This window comes from Sceloporus occidentalis, unplaced genomic scaffold (genome assembly GCF_023333645.1).
Source record: "Sceloporus occidentalis isolate IW3139 unplaced genomic scaffold, rSceOcc1.0.p SCAF_4, whole genome shotgun sequence".
Classification (NCBI taxonomy): Eukaryota; Metazoa; Chordata; class Lepidosauria; order Squamata; family Phrynosomatidae; genus Sceloporus; species Sceloporus occidentalis.
Genome location: NW_028316984.1, coordinates 89232859 through 89259416, shown reverse-complemented (window position 1 = coordinate 89259416; position 26558 = coordinate 89232859). Strand labels below are relative to the sequence as shown.

The following is a 26558-nucleotide window of genomic DNA, read 5'->3' as shown; positions in this document are numbered from 1 at the left end:
TGTGTATACTGTCTACATTTACTGCTTTTTAACTTTTCTCTTTGCATCTGTAGTTGCTTCTAAATCAAAGCTAGGTCTTACATCTGAACAAAAATCCAAGAATTATATTATTGATGCTATTGTATCATCATCATTGTTGTGGTTATCATTATAATCATCAGTATTATTAGCTTCATTTATATACTAGCTGTCCCTCCAAACCAGGACTCAAGACAGTTTATGAATTAAAACAGGTACAATATAGTTAAAATGTAGAACATAGCAGTGTTAAAATGAAATTGAACTATGAACAACACTGAAAACAATTTAAAAGATGCAAATAAAAACATTACAAAGTAGTTTAAAAATGAGTTCGGCCTGCTCTTAAAGGCCCTTTGTTTAAAAACTTTAGTTCTCTTAGATTTTTTTAAGTCTTTACCTTCTGATAGCAGGGCAGGAAAAGGAAGGGACCATTCTAGCCTCCTTAGGAATGTTTAGAGCCTCATGCAGCCACTGAGTACATAGGAACCATTTGACAGTTTTGGTCCATTCTTCTGATTTCCCAATAAAGACTGCCATTTTTACATTATATCTTTATTTTTATTATTATTTATTTATGGTATTTATACTCCGCCCTTCAGCCCTAAAGGCTATCAGAGCGGCTTACAATTATTATTTTTAATTAGATGGTTCCCTGCCCTCAGGCTTACAATCTAAAAGACACTACACAAAAGGAGAAGGGAATGGTGGTGGGAAAGGGGATCAGGTCGAGTGGTTATTCTCTCCCTCTGAGGCCTGGACCAAGGCAGATGCCATGGAAGCAGGGCTCTTCTTCTTCTTCAGGCTAGCCCTGGTGGAGCTGGGCCTGCCTGTTCACTCCCTAACAGGCTGAAGGATGACAGTTATCATGGAGGGAGGGCTAATACCACTAATGTATATCACTAATATATCACTAATGCTATAATTTAAAATGGATGGCAAGAGAAAGCAGTAATTGTATAACTGGATTTGTTACACATTTCCCTCCTCCATATTGTTTGCTTAGCAAAATCAGTAAACAGAGTCTTAAGAGTTCTTTGCCATGCTTTTAATTTAATTTCCGCTTTTAAACCTAATTTAAAATGTGGCACTAATTTAATTGGGATAAGATATTTTAATAAAAAATATTATTTCCCCCCCAAAGGACACTGTACAAAATGGCTTCCAAAATGCATTAAATATGCCTTCCTTGTCCGTTTCTGAGCCACATTCAGTTAGGAGGAAATTACTGTACATTTTGCATGTTCCGTAATCCTTGCCCTTTTCACCATCTCCAGCAGCATATTATTTATAATTTTGTATAATAATTTTGTTTACAAAGTATTTTTTTAGTTTTTCTTGTACATGTAATCAACCCACATAGACAAATGCATAAGTAGATGGTTCTTCTCCATTTCATGAGTGATATGCTGTGGCTATGTGGTAGTGACCTTCCCAGTGCTACAACATTCAGTGTTGGAACATGAACCACTTCACACAGGTTTATGTATGATTTGGTCTCTAGTGAGTATCTTAGCCCTTGACACTTTTCCCCTCCTTTTTTGTGATAACAGTGTTTTTCCTAATGTCTGGTTAGCAACTAACTTTGCTTGACTGGAACTTAACAGTTTGATGATGGAAGATGATAAAAGCTCCTCATTCCCCATGACTACTAATATTGTTCTCACATAATCCTTTTACTTTTGAGTTGGCAACTTAAATCAGATTATATATGTTAATAGGGTGTTAAGAGGAGAAATTTTGGCACAGGTCACCAGTTGCTGATCGCTACATGAAAGTTGCTCAAGCAAAATGCTAATTTTGGCCATTAATTTTTCTGACATTGCTGGAGTAGCTTACAGAATTCACCGGACTTTCACTGTAACAGCCCCATCTCATGCTGTTACTATATGGTGGTGGTGCAAATTGAATGTGGTTTGATATGTAAAAAGCTCAGCCACAAATGCTGCAAGAACAGTTGCTTCTTGAAAGTTTTTAATGCAAGGCTGTTGTTTATTATTTCCCATATTGGCAGATTTTTGTTTGAGTAAACGTAGCAGTCTAGGGTGCTCCTATTTGGATTTCTGTTCTATGGCACCTTTCACTAGTGCTTTCAAGCAATTTTTAAAATGCACAATTACCTTGCCTGATGCAGGATTTTACAAGTGACCCACAACACAGCATCTTCCATTTGTAATCCTGTTGCATTTATACCACTTTTTCATCTTTTTTTCTTATTACAAAATTCTGTTAACAAGGGAATGATACAATAGTTCTGCAGTGCTTTTCTGACTGGCAGTACCAGGAACTGTCCATTAGGAAGCACTCCAACAGTCAAGCATCATTATAATGTCCACATGCTCAGTCCTCAAAAGATTGTTTGAGGTTGCCTCTCCTTTACATTTCTTTTAGCTTCCTTTAAAAAAAAACTTCTGAAGATCTTGAAAGTCCTTCTAGCCAAATAACTTCTTCTTTGAATATGGATTGTATTGTCTTGACTAAAGGAATAACAGCAATTTGAGTATTGAGACAACTGTTTTCCTTTGAATGTGTATTTATAGTCCAGGCAATATAACTCTATAATGAGGGTTGCTTTGGTGAAAAGGATTCCTGTATGTTCTTGGTGTTGCAAAGGTATGAAACTGAACAGAATGGGTAGAGAACAGAGATTGGATTTAGGGTAACCCCAGGATAGCTTGACAGGGAAGTTAGCTGGGAACACAGCAAGGGGAAGGTAGGAGATATTGGCTTACTCATCTTGGTGCAATGAGTCTTCTTTTGTGTCAGGGTGCAAGAGAATATGTAGGAAGCCTAGGAGAAGGAGTGATCAGCACAACCATTTAACCTTTTCTTGATACTACCTAGGTCCTTTGGGTCTACGCTCCTTTCTTATGGGAAATTTCCCTGTGTTTCAAAGATCATAATGAACTCTTAAAATATGCCTGGCTGTAGATGTGAAAATATGAAGAGCACCATGTACAGCGTTGGGGTACAGGCTGACAGTATGGAGCAAGGGGATAACCATTAATGTATGTGGAACAGTGGTTTTCTAAACAATATCTCCTTAAATCATAAAGGTAAACTGGCAGTCCCACAGTAACAGTCTATTATTTGTGTAATGCTCCATATTGAAAGATGATCTGGTGTAGGAGTTGGAGTGTTAGATTAAGGTAAAGGAGATGTGGGTTCAAATCCCTTTTTATGTGTGAAGCACATATTTTGAGCCAGTCACTTAGCCTAATATATCTCATTAGGTTGTTTTGATGACATAGATTAGTGGAGTAATCATGTTTACCACATAGGTTTCTTGTGAAAAGATTAAATAAAAATGTAGTTGTCATCATCATCATCATTTCTTTCAATAGTGGAAGGAGCGTCTTTGCATTGACAGAGATGAGCCCAAATGAGAACACTTGGAAACAAGTGTATCAGCAGGCTGAGCGTCATAGGTGGCTTTTGATGCCCCAACCCAAGGTTTGGAGGTGAGGTTCCTGAGCTGTACAGAACTTTTTAAACTTAAAAAAATTCCATTGAAATCCACTGGAAGCATTGTATTAAAAATGGGCCGAATCAGTGGACATCAGGAACTATGGAATTCCCAGCTGTTTGTCAATTTTGAAGAGTAAAATTAAAACCTAAGGGAGGAGAGCAAATTGCTTGATCTCTTAACATGCACGTGGTAACTGCTTGGGGCCCAGAGCCCAGTCCTCCCCCCCAAGTGCTACCACCACTACCCCAACAAAGTAGCGTTTTCCTCACGAGCCCCCATCAAATATCCCAGTGGCAGGAAGTAATACCCCTCCCAAATTCTGAGAGGAAAACAAGGTATTTGGTGGGTAATACAGGGTCCTGGAGTACTTGTGGAGGTGGGATGGGGGTGTTTCATGTGTTGGGGGTTCTGTGTGGGTTTTGAGCCCAAATTGTGTGAACACCATGCTTTTGGTTTACTGATGGAGGGGGCTTCAGGGAACACAAAAGTGGGGGACAGGGGCTGCATGCAACCCACAAGCTTCACTTTGCTCACCTGTGCCATAACAGCTTTAATATCCTGGATTAAGGCACAGCTATATGAGAGATTGGCTGTCTGGCTCATTCACTTCCTAGAGAGGAGAAGTCTGTTGATAGTATTCTATTTTAACAGATTAATTTGAATTGCATTATGTTTAATTCTTTCTAAGAGGGAAGTTAGATACTGCATTATATATGTATTCTGTGATGTATATTGGTGTTGTTTTAACATGTAAGCTGCTTTGATTGCCCTGCAGCAGAAGAGCAGGATACAAATACAAGTTTTATTATTATTTTATTTATTATTTATTTAAGTCCTGTTAGGGGGCAAGGGTGCACTACAAGATTTTACTGCATGTTTCCACCTAAGTGGGAGGCAAATTACCCTTCCTCCTGCTCAACTGAGCAGTTTGCTTCTTTCTTTGCATTTGTTTAAATTTTTCCTTATAATAATGAGCTTCAATTATCTGAGAGATGGAACAGCACATTCTTTCCTATTTGTGAAGGTGCAGAAAAACAAAATGGTTGAAAGTGTCCTCTGTCCTCAGCAAATTATAGAGGGAGCTGGTTTGTTTCTCCACAGCCAGGAATCAAGAAAAGATATTGCAGCTTTGTCCCCTTTATTTGGTTTTGTATATATTGCAGTCATTTTACTCTCTTGTGGAGGATTTCACTTTGATCTGTTCCTGCTTTGTTACTTGTAGAAAACAGAAAGCCCAGAATCGTTTCTTAGTGCAGGAGTGTGCTAATTTTTCTGCTGTATGGGATTTTCTTGATTTCTGAACATTTATTTCTTTTTCTTTCCAAGTTGGTTTCCTAAGATTTGTAAAAGGATTTTCTACATAATTAGCTGAAGTTTAAAAGAAATGGGTAGGAATCAAGAATACTAGCCAGATGCTGCCTTCTCAGCACTTATAAAGTAATTTGAAATTTGCCAGGGGACACACAAACTGAATATTCAGCCAGGAGTGGGCCAATGACAACATTGTTGGAAGAGACCATCTTCAAAACTGTCCACATTTGTTTGAAGTATTCTCCTGGAATACGGGGTAATCAACTGCTGGTTGATTTGCCTCAGACTGGCAAAGATTTCAGATTACCATTGGTTTATGATTATGTAAAGGAGAGACGAAATCTTAAGGTGTATATAAAAGAGGGTTTTAGTTCAGAGATTCACCCAATGTATTTCTTCAGGGGCTGTTCAAAAACAAAGAAAATCAACAATACACATAAGTTAATCATTTTGAACAAGATATATAAACTGCAAATTTAACAAATGCATGTGTACTTTGGAATCTATGAAAATGAATACAGTAAACCAATTAAAATTCATACATGTACTATAATTTAAAAAAAACACCTTCTGTATAATTACAAAACTATATAAGATCAGAATGCAGTGATTTTACAAAGCTGTATCTTCAGATTTTCCAAATGGCAATGCAGACCATTGTGGCAATGCAGACTATTCATAGTAAGAGATGAAGCATTTTACTCTTGCAGGTTTTTTTTTTCTTTTGTCTGCCAAGGCCAAAATGACTTGGCAACAGAGAAGAGATTGCTGGTTTCAAATTGTTTTGCATCTTTCTCTCCCCCAGCCTCCATTTTGCCCCTCAGACCCATTGGTGGGTCTGGGGGAGAGAGGAACTAAATTGGATCTTTCAAATCTGAACTTGTATTTGCCTACACTTAATTAAAGGTCAATTTGATATAACATTTTGGAGGAAGAACTAAATAAAGCATCCTGACAGTAGAGACCAAAAGGTTTGTCTAAGGCTGCCTAGTGACCATCATAACTGAGTACAGGATTTCCAAATCCAAACCTGTTCTATGGCCACTACATGTTGCTAACTTATCTAGCCAGGATCCAGAGGAGAGTCATTTTAGTATACTCCAAAAATACAAAAGTCTTGTGGCACCTTAGAGTCTATCACATTGATGTTGTAATCTGTCAGGGCTTTAAAAATGCCTGCAGGCAGGCAGGTGCTCTCTTTCGCTCCCTCTCTCTCTTTTGAGGTAGATAAGGCTTCAAGATGGAAACATGAGGAGTGGGCAGCAGGGACAGAGTTTGCATTTATTCACATATTTTCATATTCCTGCCCAGTAATAATAAAAGACACTGTCATGTTTTGTCCCTTTTAAAATTCTGTGGTAGCATTATTAGATATCTTTTTGAACAATAATTGATATTAAGGCTATAGAGCATTTACTGCAGTGACAATTCTCTATATGTTTATTTTGGTGCAATATTTGTTTGATTTCTTTGCCCTTTCAGGCCTCAACACGTTGTTGTTTTTTATTTAAAAGATGACACCTAAATTTTTACTGGCAGTCCCTTGACCAAAAATACCACAATAAACATAGAGTAGATTACTAGCTCATACCATGCCCCTAGAGAACTTTGATAGACAGTGAATGTAGAGTGTGGTTCCAGGATTTATTGGCTTGGATCCTGTCCTTTCACTTTACACAAAGATGTTAAATTGGATTAGTGCTGTATCAGCCACCATAATTTTCACAGGACTGTTTGCCTCTCATAAAAGTGGGGAGCAGAAGGAATTTTCAGCAGATTTCATGTGGACAAGCAAAACTGATTAATTTTCAAAGGTAGGCAAGAGATATAGAAGAAGTGGCAGAGAGTTTTCCACTTCTTTTTCATTAAGCAACAAAACAGAATGCTTTCCCACTATTTCAGACAACAGCAGAGATGTACTCTGATGGCAGTGCAATAGTTCATAGGATGGCGTAATGGACACAAGACTATGTTATGACATAGTGTCATTCCAGAAGCCTTTTTAAATGGGAGGATGACTCTCTCACTGGATAGTGGGAGCAGACTTTTTTTTCTCTCTCATTGTGCCTCTGGGAATGATGCCATATAGTGATGTCACATTACTCTCATCAAGCCATTCTGTGGGACAGTGGAGTGCCACTAGGCTGCTAATGGCAACTCTGCTGTCTCAAAGTGACAATAAAGCTTTTTAGTGGTTGTTAAAGGAAAGGGAATGGAAATCCTTCTGCCAGCTCCTCTTATAAATGATGCACCCTTTCCCTCTTGAAAATTGATCAAGTTCCCCACCCGACACTATACTCTTTCCCCCCCAGCTTTTCATACGAAAACTGTCTACTGAATACTTTAGCTGCACACTATGTTGCATTTGCAGAAGGGATCTGTTTGTGAGTTGAAGGGGTCCTTTATTGTATTTGGATGCTTCTTCTGTTAATGGAGTGAAAAGGAATGTTCATGCTTTGCCTGTCTTCCCCATCTCGTAGTCAAATATTGTGGGAGATAGTTGGACCTCGTCCTGGAAAGCACAGCACCCTGTCGTAATGTTTATCAAAGTATTTTAGGTAGGTTGCCTAGCTTCAGTGTATGTTCTTGGTTCTTGCTTTTAGTGTTAGGTGTGTCCCTGTTTGAACTATGGCTTTCATCGGGTTAGTGCAGAGCAACTAAAGAAGCAAAATGGAGTTACTTGAGGTGAAAGCATACCAAATTATGCTAAAATGGAAGACATGAAAGTATTTCCTTCCTTACCTTGCTGCCAATTTACATCTGTGGTCATTTGTGTTAAATTAAGCACCTAGATTACTGAATTATTAATCTCATTGGAAATTTCTTGGAGTGGAGAGGTTTTATAATATGCAGTATGCTTATGCGATGAAACATTTTAGGGCTGGCTCCATAGACAGAGTTGTTTTGTTTTTGCATAGAAGCTGTGTGGTAACCTAACATGTTATTTCAAAAGATATGTACAGTTAGAAAGTGTTACAAAATCATTGCATTGCATTTTTCCTGATATTTTATAGCTTGCAAGAGTGGTTGACAATTATATTAGGTAAATAGCATCAGTAATCTATTATCTAAAACTATGGGATTTATGAAACTGAAGTGGAACCCCACTTCAGTAAAAACTGTATTTGGTAGGAAAAGAGGAAATGTGAATACTAATAGTAGAAAATATAATATCCATTAACAATAGTTTAGTTAACATTTTGCTAATAAATTGGCACCATTTGTGAATATGGAACAAATATATTTATCTTTCCACTATACATTGCCCCTTGATATCCAACGGATTTTGGTTCCAGGACTCCCTGTGGATACCAAAATCCATGGATACTCAATCCCATTAAATACAATGGCAGAGTAAGATAGTGTCCTTTGTATAAAATTGCAAAATCAAAGTTTGCTTTTTGGAATTTATGTATTTTAAAAATATTTTCCAAACTGTGGATACTTGAATCCATGGATTAAAAATCTGTGGATATGGGAGACTGACTGTAGATCAAACTTTTGTCAATAGGTGTAAGAGTTGTGTGTATTGTAATTGCAGAATATTGCACTTTTATAGGAGAGATTCTGTTGGTCTTACAATTAGCTGGCTGTGCAACATTCTTTAAATTGATGTGCCTCTCTGTAAGTTGTGCTGTTTTAATTTTTCTCCAACTCTTCTCTTTTTGTACAGGTTAAAACGAAAAAAACCCAAGACAAAGGGGAAAGGAGCCATTTTTTGAATGAGATTAAGACACTGAGAAGGGAGCTGAAGGAGCGAGAGGAAATGGCTATGATTGAAATCCTGACACATGCTGATGTGATTCTTGCTACAAACACAGGTTAGAATTTTTCTGTCTTTCCCTTTAACAAGGACATGTTAAGACAGAGTATTGGCAGCTATAGTTTTCAGCTGCCATTAAGCATTATGATGGTTCATCAGTAACTCCAAAGATTGTACCATCCATCTCTGAAGTCAGGAGGAGCTATAGCACCAGGTTGAGTGAGGTAGCCATCTGAGGTGGTAGATTACTACAATTGGCAAACTTACTACAGTGTTCTCTCTGGTGAAGTCAAAGGCTTTCATGGCCAGCAAACATAGTTTTTTGTGGGTTTTTCGGGCTATGTGGCCATGTTCTAAAAGAGTTTCTTCCTCACTTTTCGCCAGCATCTGTGGCTGGCATCTTCAGAGAATGCTTGCCTGGAAAAAGTGGGTATGTGTGTATATATATACATATATATACTGTGTGAGCCTGGGAATGCAGGAGTGGTTTGCATGTGTATTGTTTTGTGATAATGGCAGGCCTCAGACTGAGAGGCTAATGCAAAGGAGGATTAGTCTCTGCTAATTGGTGATCATTATCTGCTAGGAAAGCCCCTGACTCTGAGTGGTTTCCCATTTGCATTTGCTGAGTCCTTATTTTGCTATTCCTCAGGACTGGTAGCCAAATTTTGTTCACTTTAAGGGTTTCTTCTTTCCGGTTGAAATTATCCAGATGTTTGTGGATTTCAATGGCTTCCCTGTGCAACCTGACATGGTAGTGATTAGCATGGTCCAGAATTTGAGTGTTTTCAAACAGTATTTTATGCCCAGGATGGTTTGTGGCATGTTCTGCTACTGCTGATTTTTCTGGCTGGTCCAGTCTGCAGTGTCTCTCATGTTCCTTGATTCTTGTTTACACACTGCATTTGGTGATCCCTATGTAGACTTCTCCGCAGTTGCATGGTATGCGGTAAACTCCTGCGGCTGTGAGAGGGTCTCTCTGATCCTTGGCTGAGCGAAGCATTTGCTGGATTTTCTTCATCGGTTTGTAAACCATTTGAAGGTTGTGCTTCCTCACCACTTTGCCACTGACCCGTGGATAAGCCGACTCAGGTTTTTTGGGTCAATTTTTTGACCTAAATTTCTAGATTTACACATGATAAGACACATAAGGCTTCATAGGACATAATCAGCACTTTGAATTGTTCCCGGAAACGAACCAGTAGCCAGAGAAGTTGTTTTAACAAGGGAGTTTTACCCTCTCTATAACTGGCCTCGGTAACATTCTGATCACAGCATTCTGGACTTGCTAAAGTGCATTACAGTAGTTCAAACAGGATGTATTCAAGGCATGTGTCACTGTAGCCAGATCTGACATCTCATGGAATGGATGCAGCTGCCAGACTAGTTTTAGCTGTGCAAATGCACTCCTGGCCACTGCAGAAGTAGAGTCCAGGAGCCCACCCAAGCTGCAAGCCTGAGATTTCAGGAGGAGTGTAACCCCTTCTAGTTCAGGCAAGGTCCCTATTCCCTGATCTGCCTTACGATTAACCAGGAACGTCTCTGTCTTGTCTGGATTAAGGTTCAGTTTGTTTGCCCTCACCTAGTCCATGACTGACAGCAGACATTGTATAGAAAGAAAAGATAGAGTTGGGTGTCATCAGCATACTGGTGACACCACACCCCAAAACTCTGGATGACCTTTCTCAGCGGTTTCGTGTAAACATTGAATAATATGGGGAACAGAACCGTGAGGGACCCCACAAGCCAATGGCCAGGGGGTTGAACAAGAGTCCTCCAATATCACCTTCTGAATTTGACCCTCCAAGAAAGACTGGAGCCACTACATAACAGTGCCCCAAGTCCCATCTCAGAGACCATGGTCGATACCGTGGTCGATGGTATTGAAAGTTGTTGAGAGATCCAGTGGGACCAATAAAGACACACTCTCCTTGCCCATTTCCCTGCATAGGTAATTCCACCAAGGCGACCAGAGATGTTTCTGTCACATATCCAGATTGAAGCCAGATTGAAATGATCTAGATAATCTGTTTCATCCAGAAACTCCTAGAGCTCACTCCAAAATCTTGCTCAAGAATGGAATGTTAGAGACTGGCCAAATGTTGTTCAGAATGGTGGGATCTAGGGGGGCATTTTTCAGTAATGACCTCACCACAGCCTTCTTTAGGCATGATGGAAACTGTCCTTGCTGCAATGAGGTATTCACCACTCCCCTTACCCACTTGTGTCCTGCAAAAGAGTTATATCCCTGACTATCACTGAAATTTCCCTTTCCAGAAATCTGAGCATTGTTGTAGTGTGTGAAGGAGAAACTTGGGTTCTTCTTCATGTCACATTAAGTCCATCTTATTTCTTTGCCTCTTTCTCAGAGACATGGATTTGGTTACCACTGAACACCCCTGTGATCTTCCAAACAACACTTGTATCCTGTATGCTTCTGCTTTGTTTCTTGCATATTTTGGTTTGCTTTTGTACAGCGGTAACATTCATATCCCTTTTCCAAAGATCTCTGGTAATCACAATTTTTAAGATGGCAGGAGTACCATATGTCAGCTTGCTTTCTGTTATGAAAGCACCCCAATGATTTTTGACACTCTTATATGTGAATAAAACCCAGGCACTTTTGTATATCTGAATATTGCTTGCCACCCAAGGCTGTCAGTGAATAAAATAAAAGGCAGACAAATGAATTTACCTGTCAAGGAAATGTGAGTTAAGTGGATTTTTTTTTTTTTTGCGATGGGGGTTCTTGAGTTGATTCTCAGCATGTTCATTATTTATGTTATTGCCATCTTACATTTCTTACAAAGAGCTCAAGATTGAAAATAGTTTACAGTATCCCACTTTATCCTTTGAACAATCCTGTAAGGTAAGTTAGAAGGATAGTGGTGGAAGGAATAAGTGTTCTTGATATTTTGTAGCAAAGGACCAAAAGAGTTCTGAAGTACTTTATAAAAGTAATATATTTATTATCACATAATTTTTGTGAAGTATACTTTGCTCAAAAGCCACAAGGAGGAATGTTATGTGCTTATTTAGAACTGGCTTGTCCATTAGGAAGAGTAAGGCCATCCCGCACTTCAGGAACAGATTTTCCTTGTCATGAAATGATAGGAAATGGTTAATGATTTGTTACTTTTGTATGTAATAGGCAGGGCTGGGGAGTAGTGATGATTTTGGGGTTACTCCTTGTCCTACTCTGGAGTAAGATGTTTGTTCTTAATGTTACTCCTACTCCTATAAAAACCTCTTACTCTTTACTCCTACTCCTATTTCACAGCCATGGGGAAAAGGCCCGGTTGCTTTGCAAGGCTGGTGTGTGTGTGTAAGTGTCTCTCTTTATCTCCCAGTCCCTTCCCCAGTGCAATATAATATAATTGTTTTTTGGTGTTTGCATGTACAATATAATGACAACAGGAATAAGGAGTAATAAATATATTTTGTTACTCTTTATTCCTACTCCTATAAAAACCTCTTACTCCTTTACTCCCTACTTCTACTCCTACTCCCCAGCCCTGGTAATAGGGGGTGGGGGTTATGACACTTGTGGGATTTTCTCTGTCATGTGCCAACATAACATGACTTACTTCAGGTACTATGTGCTTTATTTTATTGTACTGTATATGTTGCCTTTAGCTGCTCTGGATAAGCCAGCAAAATACGTTGGGTAAGCTTATTAATATGGATTCTTAACCCAGCAACCATCATGATTTGAGCAATGCACATAATTACACCTAGCTAGTTTGTTTGTTTTTTACCTTTGGTTGCATGTTTTTGCTCCATGATTAGATGATCTGAGTAATTTATTAGCACTGTGTGCCGTTGGATGACTTCTACAGTTCCACCATCCACATTTTATAATGCATTGCTTCCTGCAGGTGCTTTCTGAAATCCATCTCTGTGATCTGTGCAGATGTACAGATCTTGTTTGAAGTCTTCAGCATATATGATACTTCATATACCATTACACCCCAAATGATGAAGGTGACCGGTTAATCCTCTGATGACATAGTTCTGATTATATGCTTGGTTTTATGAAGATCAGATAGCCTACTTAGTGTATTTCCTAGCTACCTTCTCAATAAGTACCGAAAGCAGTTTTAATTAAAAAACTTGACAAACTTGGTCCCATGAAAATACCAATAATTTCACATAAGGTAATTTCTTAACTATGGCCAAATCTTATACCTGACTCTACAGTCTCAGTTGATAAATGACATCCTGCTTTTTGTTATTCTCTGGGATTGGGGGACAGACAGAACAGTGCTGTTCCCCTCTAATTTTATTCAGATAGCTCTGCAGTTTTGGGTTTGCACTGGGTGACATTTTCAGCATATTAGTACTTTGGGGAGGGAAGGGGCAAAATCCCAGTCAATGGTGAACACTGATAAACTTGATTTTCTTTTATTTGGGGAGCTAGAGCAGGACAGAGAACAGTACATTTTTCTATCATGTTGTGTAACTTGCTGTCTTCGTGCTATTTTAGGTCTAATGCATTAACTTTTATACCTCTTTTTGAAAACATTTCCAGAAGTGATCGCACATTTTCTTTTTGTGAGGAGCTCTGAAAACTTCCAGTGGAAATCAGGCCATAACAAAGCCATATTACTTTGACGCCTCAAAAATGTTTCTTCTGCACTGGGCTTTTTTTCTTTTTCAAAAACATATTCCAACTGGAGCAATTATTCGGTTGATATAATTGGAGGTAGAAATCATTATGACCTCAGCTCTACATAGCTGGTTGGCACAAACCAGTCCTACTTCTGTCATCTTGTTGCCAAGCTCAGCAGAAGGACAACTTAATTGCTTCAACCCTGAGGGACAGAAATGGCTTTTGGTTAAAGGAGTTCAGTACATTAGGATTCTATTCAAGTGTACGAAATGGAATAACACCTCTCTTAGCTATTTGCAAGGCTGGATTATCAATGGTGCATCTGGGACAAATTCTCCAGGACCGTCAGTGTCTAGGGATCCCTTGTTGTGCTGCTGTCTTGTTGGAGTTGCTGCCTCTGAGGCTCCATCTTCTGTCATTCTAGGTGGACAGAGGTGGGGAGATGCCCCAAAATGCCCCCTGGCACCAGTTTTACACCAGTGTGGAAGTAGCTGACTCTTTCCCTAGGGGGAGCTCCTCTCCCAGCATCAGCCACCACCACACTAATCTGCTAAAGTATCAGTCCATTACTTCCAGTGGGAGAGACTGCATGTTTCTGCAAAGGTGAAGAAACTGCTTCAGGATCTGGACCACTTTAATCTAGCCTTGTCTAGATTCAGATTTATTTAGCTGGAATTTAGCATAGCAGCAAAATCAGAGATATGAAAGTTAATAGAAAAGGCATAACATAATTAATTAACTTGCATTTCCCCTAGAAAAGGAAAAAATGTAACTATTGTCATTTATATTTTTAAGTGAAATTTAAATTAACATATGTACTAAAACTAAAAAAATACTTCTTTTGTTTCTCTTCCTTTTGCACGTACTCTCTTTCACACACAGAGACACACACACACCATCATTGTCTTGAGTTTGGAAGGGATCAAAGCAACTGTGTGGATTTTGAAAAACCCTCTCCTCACCCATCCCACTAAAACCTGCTTTTTTGTTTTCCCTTTCTCCATCCCTTATCATCTCATTTCCTAACCCTCACCCTTTCTTTAGCTTACTGATTTCCACATGGATCCTGGCAAAAGCTCCCAGGATTAAGAGCTTCAAAATTCAATTTCCTGGTACACACAAGGCACCTCTATGCAGTGCTTGATGTACAAAACATCCAGGCCACCTGGATGCAACAAAGACTACCAACCTTCCAAGTTGCCCAAATATTTATTGTTTTAACTTTTTTAACCTTTAAATTAATGAATCTATCATACTCAAAGCATGAATAAAAATGAAGAGTCCTATAGCCATTTGCATTTGCAGTGGTTTGAAACGTCTGATCTAATTATTTTAATTCCCTAACCCTGAGGGAGTACTAAAAAAGCAGAAACAGTTTTTCAAAAAATCCAAGAGAACTGTAGTTTGAAAATGAGAATGTTTGGCTTTTCAGTATGGTCTCTCATTTAAGTAGTGCTTTAACTGATAACAAAATTTTATTCCAGATTTGTCTGAGATTAGCTCATCCTTTGGGGAATTAGCTATAGCTATGAGGGGATGCAAGGCTAGATTTACTACAGATGTGAACACTCAGAGACTCTTGCCTCAAGAGCCTCCAATAGGGTTGCCAGCAAAAGTTGCCTGCTTCAGTACAGATCAAGGAACACAGCTGTTTAAAGTGGTGAGGATAGACAATGACCTGGTGCATTCAGAGGAAGCATGGCAAGGTGCTGCCAAGCAATCCTGGGTTCAGGAGGCATGTGGTTTGTAAGACACAGACAGTGTCAAGGGGCACTATCATTTTGATAGCTGTATATTATCTCTGAATGCTAGTTGCTGGGGAACATGCCCAGGAATATACTACTGTGCACATTGTCCTATTTGTGGGCTTTGCCTAAGCCTCTGGCTAGTTATTGTGGGGAAAAATGCTGGACTCGTTGGGGCTCTGGTCTTGCTTCAGTAGGGCTCTTCTTGTGTTTTGGAAAGCTTTGATGGGAGGCAGCATGATGTAGTCATTTGAGTGTTGAACTAGGACCCTGGAAAACCAGGGTTCAAATCTCCACTCAGTCATGGCAACCCTCTGGGTGTCCATGGGTAAGTCATCCTCTCACAGCTTCAGAGGAAGGCAATAGCAAATTCTCTCTGAACAAATCTTACCATAAAAAAAAAACATGACAGCGTTGCCTTAGGGTCACCATAAGTCAGAAATAACTTGAAGGCATAAACCTACAACAGCAAGGACTTTGTATAACTGGAGATCCTAACACTGTATATTATTTACATAGAGTTTTTATTTATTTTAAAGTCCATAGAATGCTTCCAGAACTACCCGCCCCCTTCTTGTAGAAACCTGACAGGCAGTATCTTCTGAAGAAATAGTTAGATGCAATTATGGCCAGCTATTGGAGAGGGTCAGAGCAGAAAGGAAGATGGCACCGTGTTGGGTTCCTTGTTATAGCGCATAGCAGAAGATGACAGAATCAGATTAGCAGCAAAGACCCCCAGGTTTAAGCCTCAGACCCACAAGTCCTTTATCACTTCCACTATAGCACAAAGATTTGATATTCATAAATTCTCTTTTTAATTAGGAGCCTCTTCTGATGGTCCACTGAAACTACTTCCAGAGAATCACTTTGATATGGTGGTAATTGATGAATGTGCCCAAGCACTTGAAGCAAGCTGCTGGATACCTCTGCTGATGGCCAAAAAGTGTATCCTGGCTGGAGATCACAAACAGCTGCCTCCCACAATCATCTCTCACAAGTAAGGCACATTTTTCACAGTGACTTGTTTGACTGAGTATTCAAGAAAAATGTTGTTGTGAAGAAGAGAATTTCAATTAGGTTGCCAGTGTTTTTATTTAAATGCACAATAGATAGGCCTGTTAATAGTCAGGGCCACCGATCACTATCCTTATTCATGTCATTCCTTGACTGTATCAGAAATTGACTATGTTTTAGCAGGAGAACTTACAGTGAGGAGTTTCTGACAGCAGAAATACATTTTCACTCTGAATTACCGGTGAAGTATTTTATTCTTGTACAGTACCAGGAAAGAGTTACTGATTTTATGAAAGTGTAAAACTTACTGCTTTCACTGAAAGTCCTTCATGATTGGAAGGAGACAAGCATTTGGCAGCCCCTGCTGTGGGTATGTTATTCTACAGTTCAATCCTATCATAGCCATTCAGAGATATAATAATAATAATAATAATAATAATAATAAGTTTTATTTATAGACCGCTATTCCGCAATGATCATAGCGGTGTACAGTAAAAATTGCAATAGAATACAATACAAAATACACAGTGACAGTTAAAGGAGGGAGGGGCTTCGTCCTTCAGGCTGTCCCTGATGTTGCTGGGTCTGCCTGATCTCTCCCTCTGAGGCCAAGATGACAGTTGAGGAGGGAGGGGCCTCTTCCTTCAGGCAGTCCCTGATGTTGCTGGGTCTGCCTGATCTCTCCCTCTGAGGCCAAGATGACAGTTGAGGAGGGAGGGGCCTCTTCCTTCAGGCAGTCCCTGATGTTGCTGGGTCTGCCTGATCGCTCCCTCTGAGGCCAAGATGACAGTTAAGGAGGGAGGAGCCTCTTCCTTCAGGCAGTCCCCGATGTTGCTGGGTCTGCCTGATCGCTCCCTCTGAGGCCAAGATGACAGTTAAGGAGGGAGGGGCCTCTTCCTTCAGGCTGTCCCTGATGTTGCTGGGTCTGCCTGATGGCTCCCTCTGAGGCCAAGATGACAGTTAAGGAGGGAGGGGCCTCTTCCTTCAGGCTGTCCCTGCTGTTGCTGGGTCTGCCTGATGGCTCCCTCTGAGGCCAAGATGACAGTTGAGGAGGGAGGGGCCTCTTCCTTCAGGCAGTCCCTGATGTTGCTGGGTCTGCCTGATCGCTCCCTCTGAGGCCAAGATGACAGTTAAGGAGGGAGGAGCCTCTTCCTTCAGGCAGTCCCCGATGTTGCTGGGTCTGCCTGATCGCTCCCTCTGAGGCCAAGATGACAGTTAAGGAGGGAGGGGCCTCTTCCTTCAGGCTGTCCCTGATGTTGCTGGGTCTGCCTGATGGCTCCCTCTGAGGCCAAGATGACAGTTGAGGAGGGAGGGGCCTCTTCCTTCAGGCAGTCCCTGATGTTGCTGGGTCTGCCTGATCGCTCCCTCTGAGGCCAAGAATATACTAGAGTTACCCAGCTTCAGAAGTGTCATCTGGGATGATCTGTGTCTTGGGGGTCACAGGTACCTTTAACTATTGAATTTAATTCATCTCTCTCTCAACAAACTTTGGGAATTATTGGCATGGAAGAACAAATAAGAGTAACAATTAAGAGTAAGCAAGATGAACTCGAACTCCTAGTACAACAAAGCAAATATGATATAATAGGCATCACTGAAACCTGGTGGGATGAATCTCATAAGTGGAATGTAGAAAAAAAGGGGTATAACCTTTTAAAGAGAAATAGGCCAAACAGGAAAGGAGGAGGAATTGCACTATATGTCAGAGATATTTATACCAGTGAAGAGATCCATGACATCAATACAGGCAGCCAGGTGGAGAGCATCTGGATAAAAATTAAAGGGGATGGAAACAACAAGGATGTTATGGTGGGAGTCTACTACAGACCCCCACAGTCAGATGGAGGAATTGGATTGTGCCTTTCTAGAACAAATGACTACACACTCAGAAAGGAGAGATATAGTAGTGATGGGTGACTTCAACTATCCTGATATTTGCTAGAATTCAAACTTAGCAAAATCCTCAAGGTCTAGCAAATTCCTCACTTGCCTCAAAGACAATTTCATTGTCCAAAAGGTGGAAGAGGCAACAAGGTGGTCAGCTATTTTAGATCTGATCCTAATCAACAAGGATGACTTGGATAATGAGGTGCAAGTGGTGGGATCATAAGGTGGAAGTGACCATGTTCTCCTGGAGTTTGTTATACAGTGGAAAGGATAACTCAGGCATAGACACCCATTCTAGACTTTAGGAGAGCGGATTTCAGTTAACTTAGAGAAGTATTGAGGGTGATCCTGTGGTCAGAAATACTAAAAGAGAAGGGAGTTCAGGACAGATGGGAGTTTCTCAAAAGGGAGATACTGAAGGCACAATTTCAAACAGTTCCAGTAAGAAAGAAATATGGGAGGTGTCTCAAGAAACCAGGATGGATGACAAAGGAACTTTCAACTGAGCTAAGTTTTAACCGGAACATGTATAAGAAATGGAAAAGGGGGAAATCACGAAAAAGGAATTCAAAGAAATAGCAGGCATGTGTAGGGGTAAAGTCAGAAAGGCTAAAGCACAGAATGAACTCAGGCTTGCCAGAGAGGTTAAAAACAATAAAAAGGGCTTTTTTGGATATGTCCGCAGCAAAATGGTAGGGCCACTGCATGGAGAAAATGCCAACAGAGGACAGAGGAAAGGCAGAATTACTCAACACCTTCTTTGCCTCAGTGTTCTCAGAAAAGGAAAAGGGTGCTCAACCTGAGGATAATGGAGCAGAGGACAGAATAATTTCAGCACAGAATAAGTAAAGAGATAGTACAGGAATATCTTGTTAATCTAAATCAGTGCTTCTCAATTATTTTCTGTCATGCCCCCCCTAGGAAGAAGAAAACATTTCGCCCCCCCCCCCGCGCGACTGTAAATAGTATCATTTGTTTGTTGCCAACAAGCCTCAAAGATAATTCCCTAAAATGTTTGTCCAAAACCCGCTGAATCCCCCCACATCACACAGAATATTCAGTCACAATTCCCGGAAAATTCCCATAATGTTAAAATGGCGGATGTTTTGCAAATAAACGTAAACATAATTGAATAAAAATAATTGTAACTTATTTCAACCCTCAAAATCACCACTGAACCAAACAAAGAATTTTTCAGTCCTTTTAAGATATTTATTTTGACATGAAGGGGGTTCAGGAATCTTTGTGCCAAATAGAAATGTGTTCGGCTGCAACCGCACTGCAAAAATAAATCCAGTTTGACACCCTTTTAATTGCCATGGCTCCGTGCTATGGAATCCTGGGAATTCTAGTTTTTGGAGACATTTAATCTTCTCTCTCAGCAAACTCTGGTGTGACAACAAACTACAATTCCCAGGATTTCATAGCACTGGGCCATGGCAGTAAAAACGGTATGAAACTGGATTGTCTCTGGAGTCTGGAGTGAAGATGCAGCCTGAGTTGGGTCCAAGACACACTGCAGAAATAATCCAGTTTGAGACTGCTTTAACTGCCCTGGCTCAGTGCTAGGTAACCCTGGGAAGTGTAGTTTTGTGAGACTTTGAGCCTTCTTTATCAAAAAGAGCTCTGGTGCCACAACAAACTACAATTCCCAGGATTCCCTAGCACTGAGCCAGGAGAGTTAAAGCGGTCACAAACTGGATTATTTCTGCAGTGTTTTGGACCTTCGTTATTAAAAATACTCAAGGTCCAATCCATACTGCAGAAATAATCCAGTTTGAGACCGCTTTAACTGCCCTGACTCAGTGCTAGGGAACCCTGGGAATTGTAGTTTTGTGAGAAAAAGCTCTGGTGCCACAATGAACTACAATTCCCATGCATCTGAGGAAATACGTCCTACATTCCAACCTTCTGTCCAGGAGGAATTCCAAAATGCCCTCCATTTACTAAGATGCATGCCTTGATAAGGTCCACATTGCAGTTTGAGTTTGAGACTGCTTTCACTCCCTTGGCTCAATGCTATAGGATTCTGGGAACTGTAGTTTTATCCTTTTCTGACAGAGAGCTCTGCAGTGTGTTTTTGACCAAAGTGGTCTCAAACTGGATTATTTCTGCAGTGTGTTTTTGACAAAAGTGGTATTAAACTGAGTACCTTTATTTATCCTCCTCGACGTCTCAGCCTCGGCCAACGGCCTCCTCCTTTCCCGCCCAGGCAAGGGGCGGCCTCTCGGGCGGTTGACAGGGGCGGTCCCTCCCAAAGGAAGAGGAGAAGGACTGGAGCCTGGCCCTGGCTGCTCTTCTGCCCCAGAGAGGCGCCTTCTTTCCCTTCAGAGGAGCCCCTCTCGGCCGTTGCCTCCAGCGCAGAGCCTCCTCCTTCCTCCTCCAATGGCCAGGCGGCCCGGGTTCCCGCTCACTCCACTGCTGGAGAGGCTCCCCTCCATGGCCCACTCGGCCCCTCTGCCACCGCCACCTCCCGCGAGGCTCTTGCGAGGAGGACCCAGCCCTGCCGGGGCCGCTGCCAGCCCATTCCAGCCCATGGCGCACGGGGCCCTCTTCCAAGTAGGTGGCCCCCCTTTACGGAGCCTCGCGCCCCCCTTTATGGAGCCTTGCGCCTCCCCTGGGGGGCGCGCCCCACTATTTGAGAAACACTGATCTAAATGAATGTAAGTCTCCAGGATGAACTACATCCAAGGGTGTTAAAAGAATTGGCAAATGTAATATCGGAGCCATTGACAATAATCTTTGAAAACTCCTGGAGAACAGGAGAAGTCCCAGCAGACTGGAGGAGGGCAAACGTTGTCCCCATCTTCAAAAAGGGGGAAAAAGAGGATCCCAACAATTATCATCCAGTTAGTCTGACATCAATACCAGGAAAGATTCTAGAGCAGATCATTAAACAGAGAGTCTGTAAACATCTAGATGGCAATTCCATAATCACAAAAAGTCAACATGGGTTTCAGAGAAACAAGTCATACCAGACAAATCTGATCTCTTTCTTTGATAAAATTACGAGCTTGGTAGATGAAGGGAATGCTGTGGATATAGTATATCTTATTATTATTATTAACCTTTATTTATAAAGCTCTGTAAATTTACACAGCGCTGTACATGCAATCTTTTTAATTAGATGGTTCCCTGCCCTCAGGCTTACAATCTATAAAGACACGACACAAAAGGAGAAGGGAGTGGTGGTGGGGAAGGGGATCAGGTCCAGCAGTTCTTCTCTACCTCTGAGGCCTGGACCAAGGGAGATGGACTGGAGGGAGGGCTTGGCTTCTTAATGGATGGTTAAAAGGAGGCATCCTGGGGCAGAGAGGGGCTCACCCCTGGGAATGCTTCTCTAAATAATATAGTCTTTAACTCAGTTTTGAAACTGGGTAGAGAAGTGATGAGGTGTGCATGTGGTGGAAGAAGGTTCCAGGAGTAAGGAGCAGCAAGTGAGAAGGGACAAATCTGGGAGGGGGCAATGGCAATCCTACGCTGGGACAGGAGACCTTAACTACCACAGCAGAGGGTACGAGTAGGAATGTAAGGAGAAAGAAGTTCAGATAAGTAAGGAGGGGCCAGTCCATGGAGGGCTTTGAAAGTCAACAACAAAAGCTTGTACCGGATGCGGAAGGGGAAGGGGAGCCAATGAAGGGAGGATAAAAGAGGAGAAACATGGTCAAAGTGGCGAGCGGATGTGATAATATGTGCAGCTGAATGCTGGACAGAGATTAAAGGATGGAGGTGTGAGAGAGGAAGCCCTGTCAGAAGAAGGTTACAATAATCTAGAGTCTTGGCAGTAGAGGCTGAGAGGAATGGACAGATCTTGGCAATATTGTGGAGAAAGAATCTACAGGCCTTGGCGGTGGCCTGGATCTGGGGAAAAAGCGACAGAGAAGAGTCAAAAATGAAGCCAAGACTGCAGGCTTGATGAACCGGTTGAATAGAAGTGTCATCGACAGAAACAGAAAAGGAATATTGAAGGGTGGGTTTAGGTGGAAAGACAAGAAGCTCAGTCTTAGACAGTCAGACAAGAAGAAACTTGCTGTTCAAGCCCCGTCGAAAGGTCAGGGGTGGAGAGATACAGCTAAGTGTCGTCGGCGTACAGATGATAGGAGAAACGAAAAGAACTGATGAGTTTACCTAGGGACAGTGTGTACAGAGAGAACAGAAGGGGACCCAAGACAGAGCCCTGGGGAATTCCAACAGATAGGGGAACAGAGGATGAAGTTTGACCACCGTGACCACTGCAAAAGATCTATCTGACAAGTACAATTTAAATCAGTTGAGAGCAGAGTCGGAGAACCCAAGGTCAGAAAGTAAATCAACCAAGAGATTTCAGTATTACTGTATTTCAGTAAGGCCTTTGACAAGGTTTCCCATGACATTCTTGCAAACAAGCTTATAAAATGTGGGCTAGACAAGGTAACTGTGGCACGTTACACACAGGCTTAAAAGTACGCGCGGAGCGCGTACTAGGGTTAAGGCGGGGCGGTGCTTCTGCACCGCCCTAACCCTAGTGAACACTGCACGCGCACAAAATGGCAGCGGCCGTTCCACACGGCCGCCGTCATCGATACGTCACGGCCGCGCTGCCTCCAAATGAGGCGGCGCGGTTGTAACGTATTGGGGTCGCCGCAGGGCGCTTAGGGCGCCCTTTCCGCGACCCCAGAAGGAGCTCCGTTTCGGAGCTCCTTCCTGGTTTGGTCTGCTGGGCACAGCCTTTAGACGGCTGCGCCCAGCGGACCAAAGGAGAAAGGGGCCAAACGGCCCCTTTCTCCTTCTCCCCGCCGCCACGGGGTGTACTTTGGGCTTGAAGCCCCAGGGACACCCCTTTCCAGGTTGCGGGGAAGGGGCCTTTTGCCGCTTCCCCACAGCCCGGAAAGCGGCGGATCGGGGCTTCAGCGGCTGCCGCTCTGGCCACTGAGGCCTCGATCCGGCGGGGAAAGGTGCGCCTACAGGCCGCCCCAAAGGGCGGTCTGTAACACGCCTGTTACATGGATTTGAAATTGATTGACTGGCCGAACCCAAAGGATGCTCAAAAATGGCTCCTTTTCATCCTGGAGAGAAGTGACCAGTGGAGTCCCACAGGGCTCTGTTCTGGGCCCAGTGCTATTCAACATCTTTATCAACGACTTGGATGACAGAATTGGGGGCATACTCATCAGATTTGCAGATGAGACCAAATTAGGAGGAATAGCTAATACTGCAGAGGCCAGGATCATAATTCATAATGACCTGAATAGACTAGAAAGCTGGGCCAAAACTAACAAAATGAAAGTCAGCACAAAGAAATGTAAGGTACTGCACTTAGGGTGAAAAAATAAAATGTACAGATATAGGATGGGGGACACCTGGCTGAACGAGACTACATGTGAAAGGGATCTAGGAGTCCAAGAAGACCACAACTTGAACATGACTCAACAGTGTGATACAGCAGCTAAAAAGGCCAGTGCAATTTTAGGCTTTATTAGTAAAAGTATAATGTCTAGATCAAGAGAAGTAATAGTGCCACTATATTCTGCTTTGGTGAGGCCCCACCTGGAATATTGTGTCCAGTTCTGGGCACCAAAATTCACAAAGGACATTTAGTCATCCAAAGGAGGGCGACTGAAATGGTGAAGAGTCTGGAAACCATGTCCTATGAGGAACGACTTATGGAGCTGGGGATGTTTAGCCTGGAGAAAAGAAGGTTAAGAGGTGATATGATAGCCCTGTTTAAATATTTGAAGGGATGTCATATTGAGGAGGGAACAAGCTTGTTTTCTGCTGCTCCAGAAACTAGGACCCGGAGCAATGGATGCAAGCTACAGGAAAAGAGATGCCACCTCCACATTAGGAGGAACTTCCTGACAGTAAGGGCTATTCAACCGTGGAACGCACTCCCTCGGAGTGTAGTGGAGTCTCCTTCCCTGGAGGTCTTTAAATAGAGGCTGGATGGCCATCCGTTGGGGATGCTTTGATTTGGATTTCCTGCATGGCAGGGGGTTGGACTGGATGGCCCTTGTGGTCTCTTCCAACTGTACGATTCTATGATTCTATGATTCTAATACAAGAAAAGTGAAATTAAACCCATTTAATTTTAAAAAACAGCCACAAACTGACTATGCTCTGCACAGTCCACCAAAGCCACCTTACTGTAATGGAAAGAGCCCGCTGTCATTCAAACCTGTCTGTCTTGTATGAAAGCCAACTCTCTCTTGGTCACTGGTCCCAAATCTGTGAACTGTCATTTAGATTCCATCCCTTTCTGTGCTTTTTCTTTATGTGACTTCCCACAGCCACAAAAGCCTTGGTTTTAGCATTACCTCCAAACTGGTTAATGTTTTGCAAACATCATCCTGATCTGAAGTCTTGCTTTTGAGGAGACTTGTGTCTACTATAGGCTACCAGTTCAAACTATGATTTCTGCAAAAACAGAATTTCTGGTAGTTAATTAAAGCAGAACACACCATGAGGGATGTGCACTGGTTTGCACTGGCTATGAACCAAGCACTCTGTGATCCTAAAATGTATGGAAGGTACTGAATGGGTTGCCTAAAACCTATAGCACAACTATTCTGCAGTGGCACTCCCTCTACACTGCAAAGGACTTGGAGCCAGTGTGTTTCCCTGCCCTGGGTTCAAAATAAACCTGACCCTTGGCTGCTGGGACATTGAGCTTCCAGTCCTTTAACTGGTCAGTAACATATTTGTCAGCATCTTCCTACGACCATTCATGTTGTTGAGATTTATTCACATATCAGTTATCAAGAATTTGGACTCTTATCAGTTTTCTTGTTGTGGTGTCAATGTGGGATGTGTTTAGGTGGCTTGCCTGGTTATTGTTGTTGTTACAAATATTGCTGCATTAGAAAAAAATTACATCTAGTTTATGGAACTGTTCCCTGGGAGATATTAAGCCTCTAACAAGAATGTATCTTGTGTCTTAGACTCCTATAAATTGTACACTGTTGTGTATGTTGTTCTTTCTCTGTAAATTTTTAGTTAATTTTTTTTATGTACATGAATTCTCTGGCTCTCAGTTTGGCACATACAGGCATAATACTGTGTCAGGTACAGAAACCTATACAATACTGTTAACATTCTTTGTTAATGGTAATGAATAGTAGCTTCACTACTATATTCTAGATTGTTGAGAATGCTTTTTGAATATATCATAGCTGGGGAACACTAATTCTTAATAAATGGTAAAAAATTCATTTCAAACTTTATTCTGACAGGCGAAAACCAGAGCTAATGCTGAGGTGTTTTATCAACCTACCGTAGTCCTTTACCGAGCTTAGTAGTTCCTTGCATAAAATTATATTATATTCCAGACATTTTAATTATATTAAAATACTAATTCATTTTACGTAAAGGAACAAGGATAAAACAAAATAATGTAACAGTTAATGTCAACAATATTTCATTTCTGCAGTAAGAAAGAACAAACAAGCTCTTGTATTGGTCATTCCTTGCATATTTCCCTACATGTTTTCAGAAGTGTCTTTGTTGCTTTTGTACTTGATTTTCTTGGGATTTTAAAAGACAACACAAAGGAGTGGGACAGCCAAAAAGGCTGATAACCAGATAACTTGATTTTTTGAGAATTTGTAGCCAATCTGGCAGCAAAATAATTTCTTCCTTAGAGATTCTGCTGTTTTGTGGGCCACCTGAGTGCTAATGCAAAGGGCATATGTTGTTTTCTAGGTAATATTTTAAGGCAGTGGCTCCTTATTTGCTTTGTTTTCTTTTGATTTAATATGTTTCAAGTAAAACAGAGCTTGAAGGAACATGGTTTTGATCAATACTGTTTACAGATTTACGTCTTGCAAGCTGAGTTACCAATACGTTATGCCCCAAGGAGCTCACTGTATTAAATTCAATTATTGTTAAAGGCATCAGCAATACCCAAGACTTGTAATCCAGTTGTGTTAAGGCAGGGTGCCTTGCAGTCCACTTCATTTGGTTTTAAATATCTGCATAGAACTTCTTGAGCCTTCTTTTGACAGGTCTCACAGATAGGAAAGTTAGTAGAAAAGTGATCATTAAAAAGGTTTAAAAAAATCAGTTTCATTTAAATTGCCATTTAATTTCACGGTAAATGTCTGTATTAGAGGCCTTGATAAAATGAAACTGAAAAAAGCCACTCCTTGTTTTATTCCCCCCCCCCACACACACACACATATTCCCCTGTTTTGAATTTGATAGGGAAGGAAATTGATCCATTAATTTTATAAAAACTTGATTGATTGTTTGTTTTATATCCCATCTCTTTTACAAAGTGGTTTCTCATCCTCCACAGCAAAACTCAGAGATGTGAGGAAACATTGTTGAAATTGTATTTTTCTGTAGGAAATGTTCCATGTTGTTGTTGTTTTGTGCGTTCAAGTCATTTCAACTTATGGTGGCCCTAAGGCACACCTATCATAGGGTTTTTTTTTCTTGCAAGTCTCTTCAGAGGGGGCTGGCATTGCCATCCTCTGAGTCTGAGAGAGTGAGACTTGCCCAAAGTCACCCAGTGGGTTTCCATAACCAAGCGGGGATTCGAACTCTGGTCTCCCATTTTGTTCTGTGCTAGCAACAAAGGGCTGTTCGACAGTGGAACAAACTCCCTCGGAGTGTAGTGGAGTCTCCTTCCTTGGAGGTCTTTAAACAGAGGCTAGTTGGCCATCTGTCGAAGATGATTTGATTTGGATTCCTGCATGGAAGGGGGTTGGACTGGATGGCCCTTGCGGTCTCTTCCGACTCTATTATCCTATGATTCTATGA

The 26558-nt window shown here is 41.5% G+C and overlaps 1 protein-coding gene across 1 annotated transcript in view; it reads left to right on the top strand.

The window, feature by feature from the left end:
- The window catches only part of IGHMBP2 (immunoglobulin mu DNA binding protein 2), a 101972-nt gene that overhangs the window by 24806 nt on the left and 50608 nt on the right, over positions 1-26558 (top strand). The window contains exons 7-8 of the mRNA XM_089520811.1: positions 8472-8619; positions 15741-15915. Of these exons, the coding sequence (XP_089376937.1) occupies positions 8472-8619; positions 15741-15915 (323 nt within the window). The remainder of the gene's footprint in view (positions 1-8471; positions 8620-15740; positions 15916-26558) is intronic.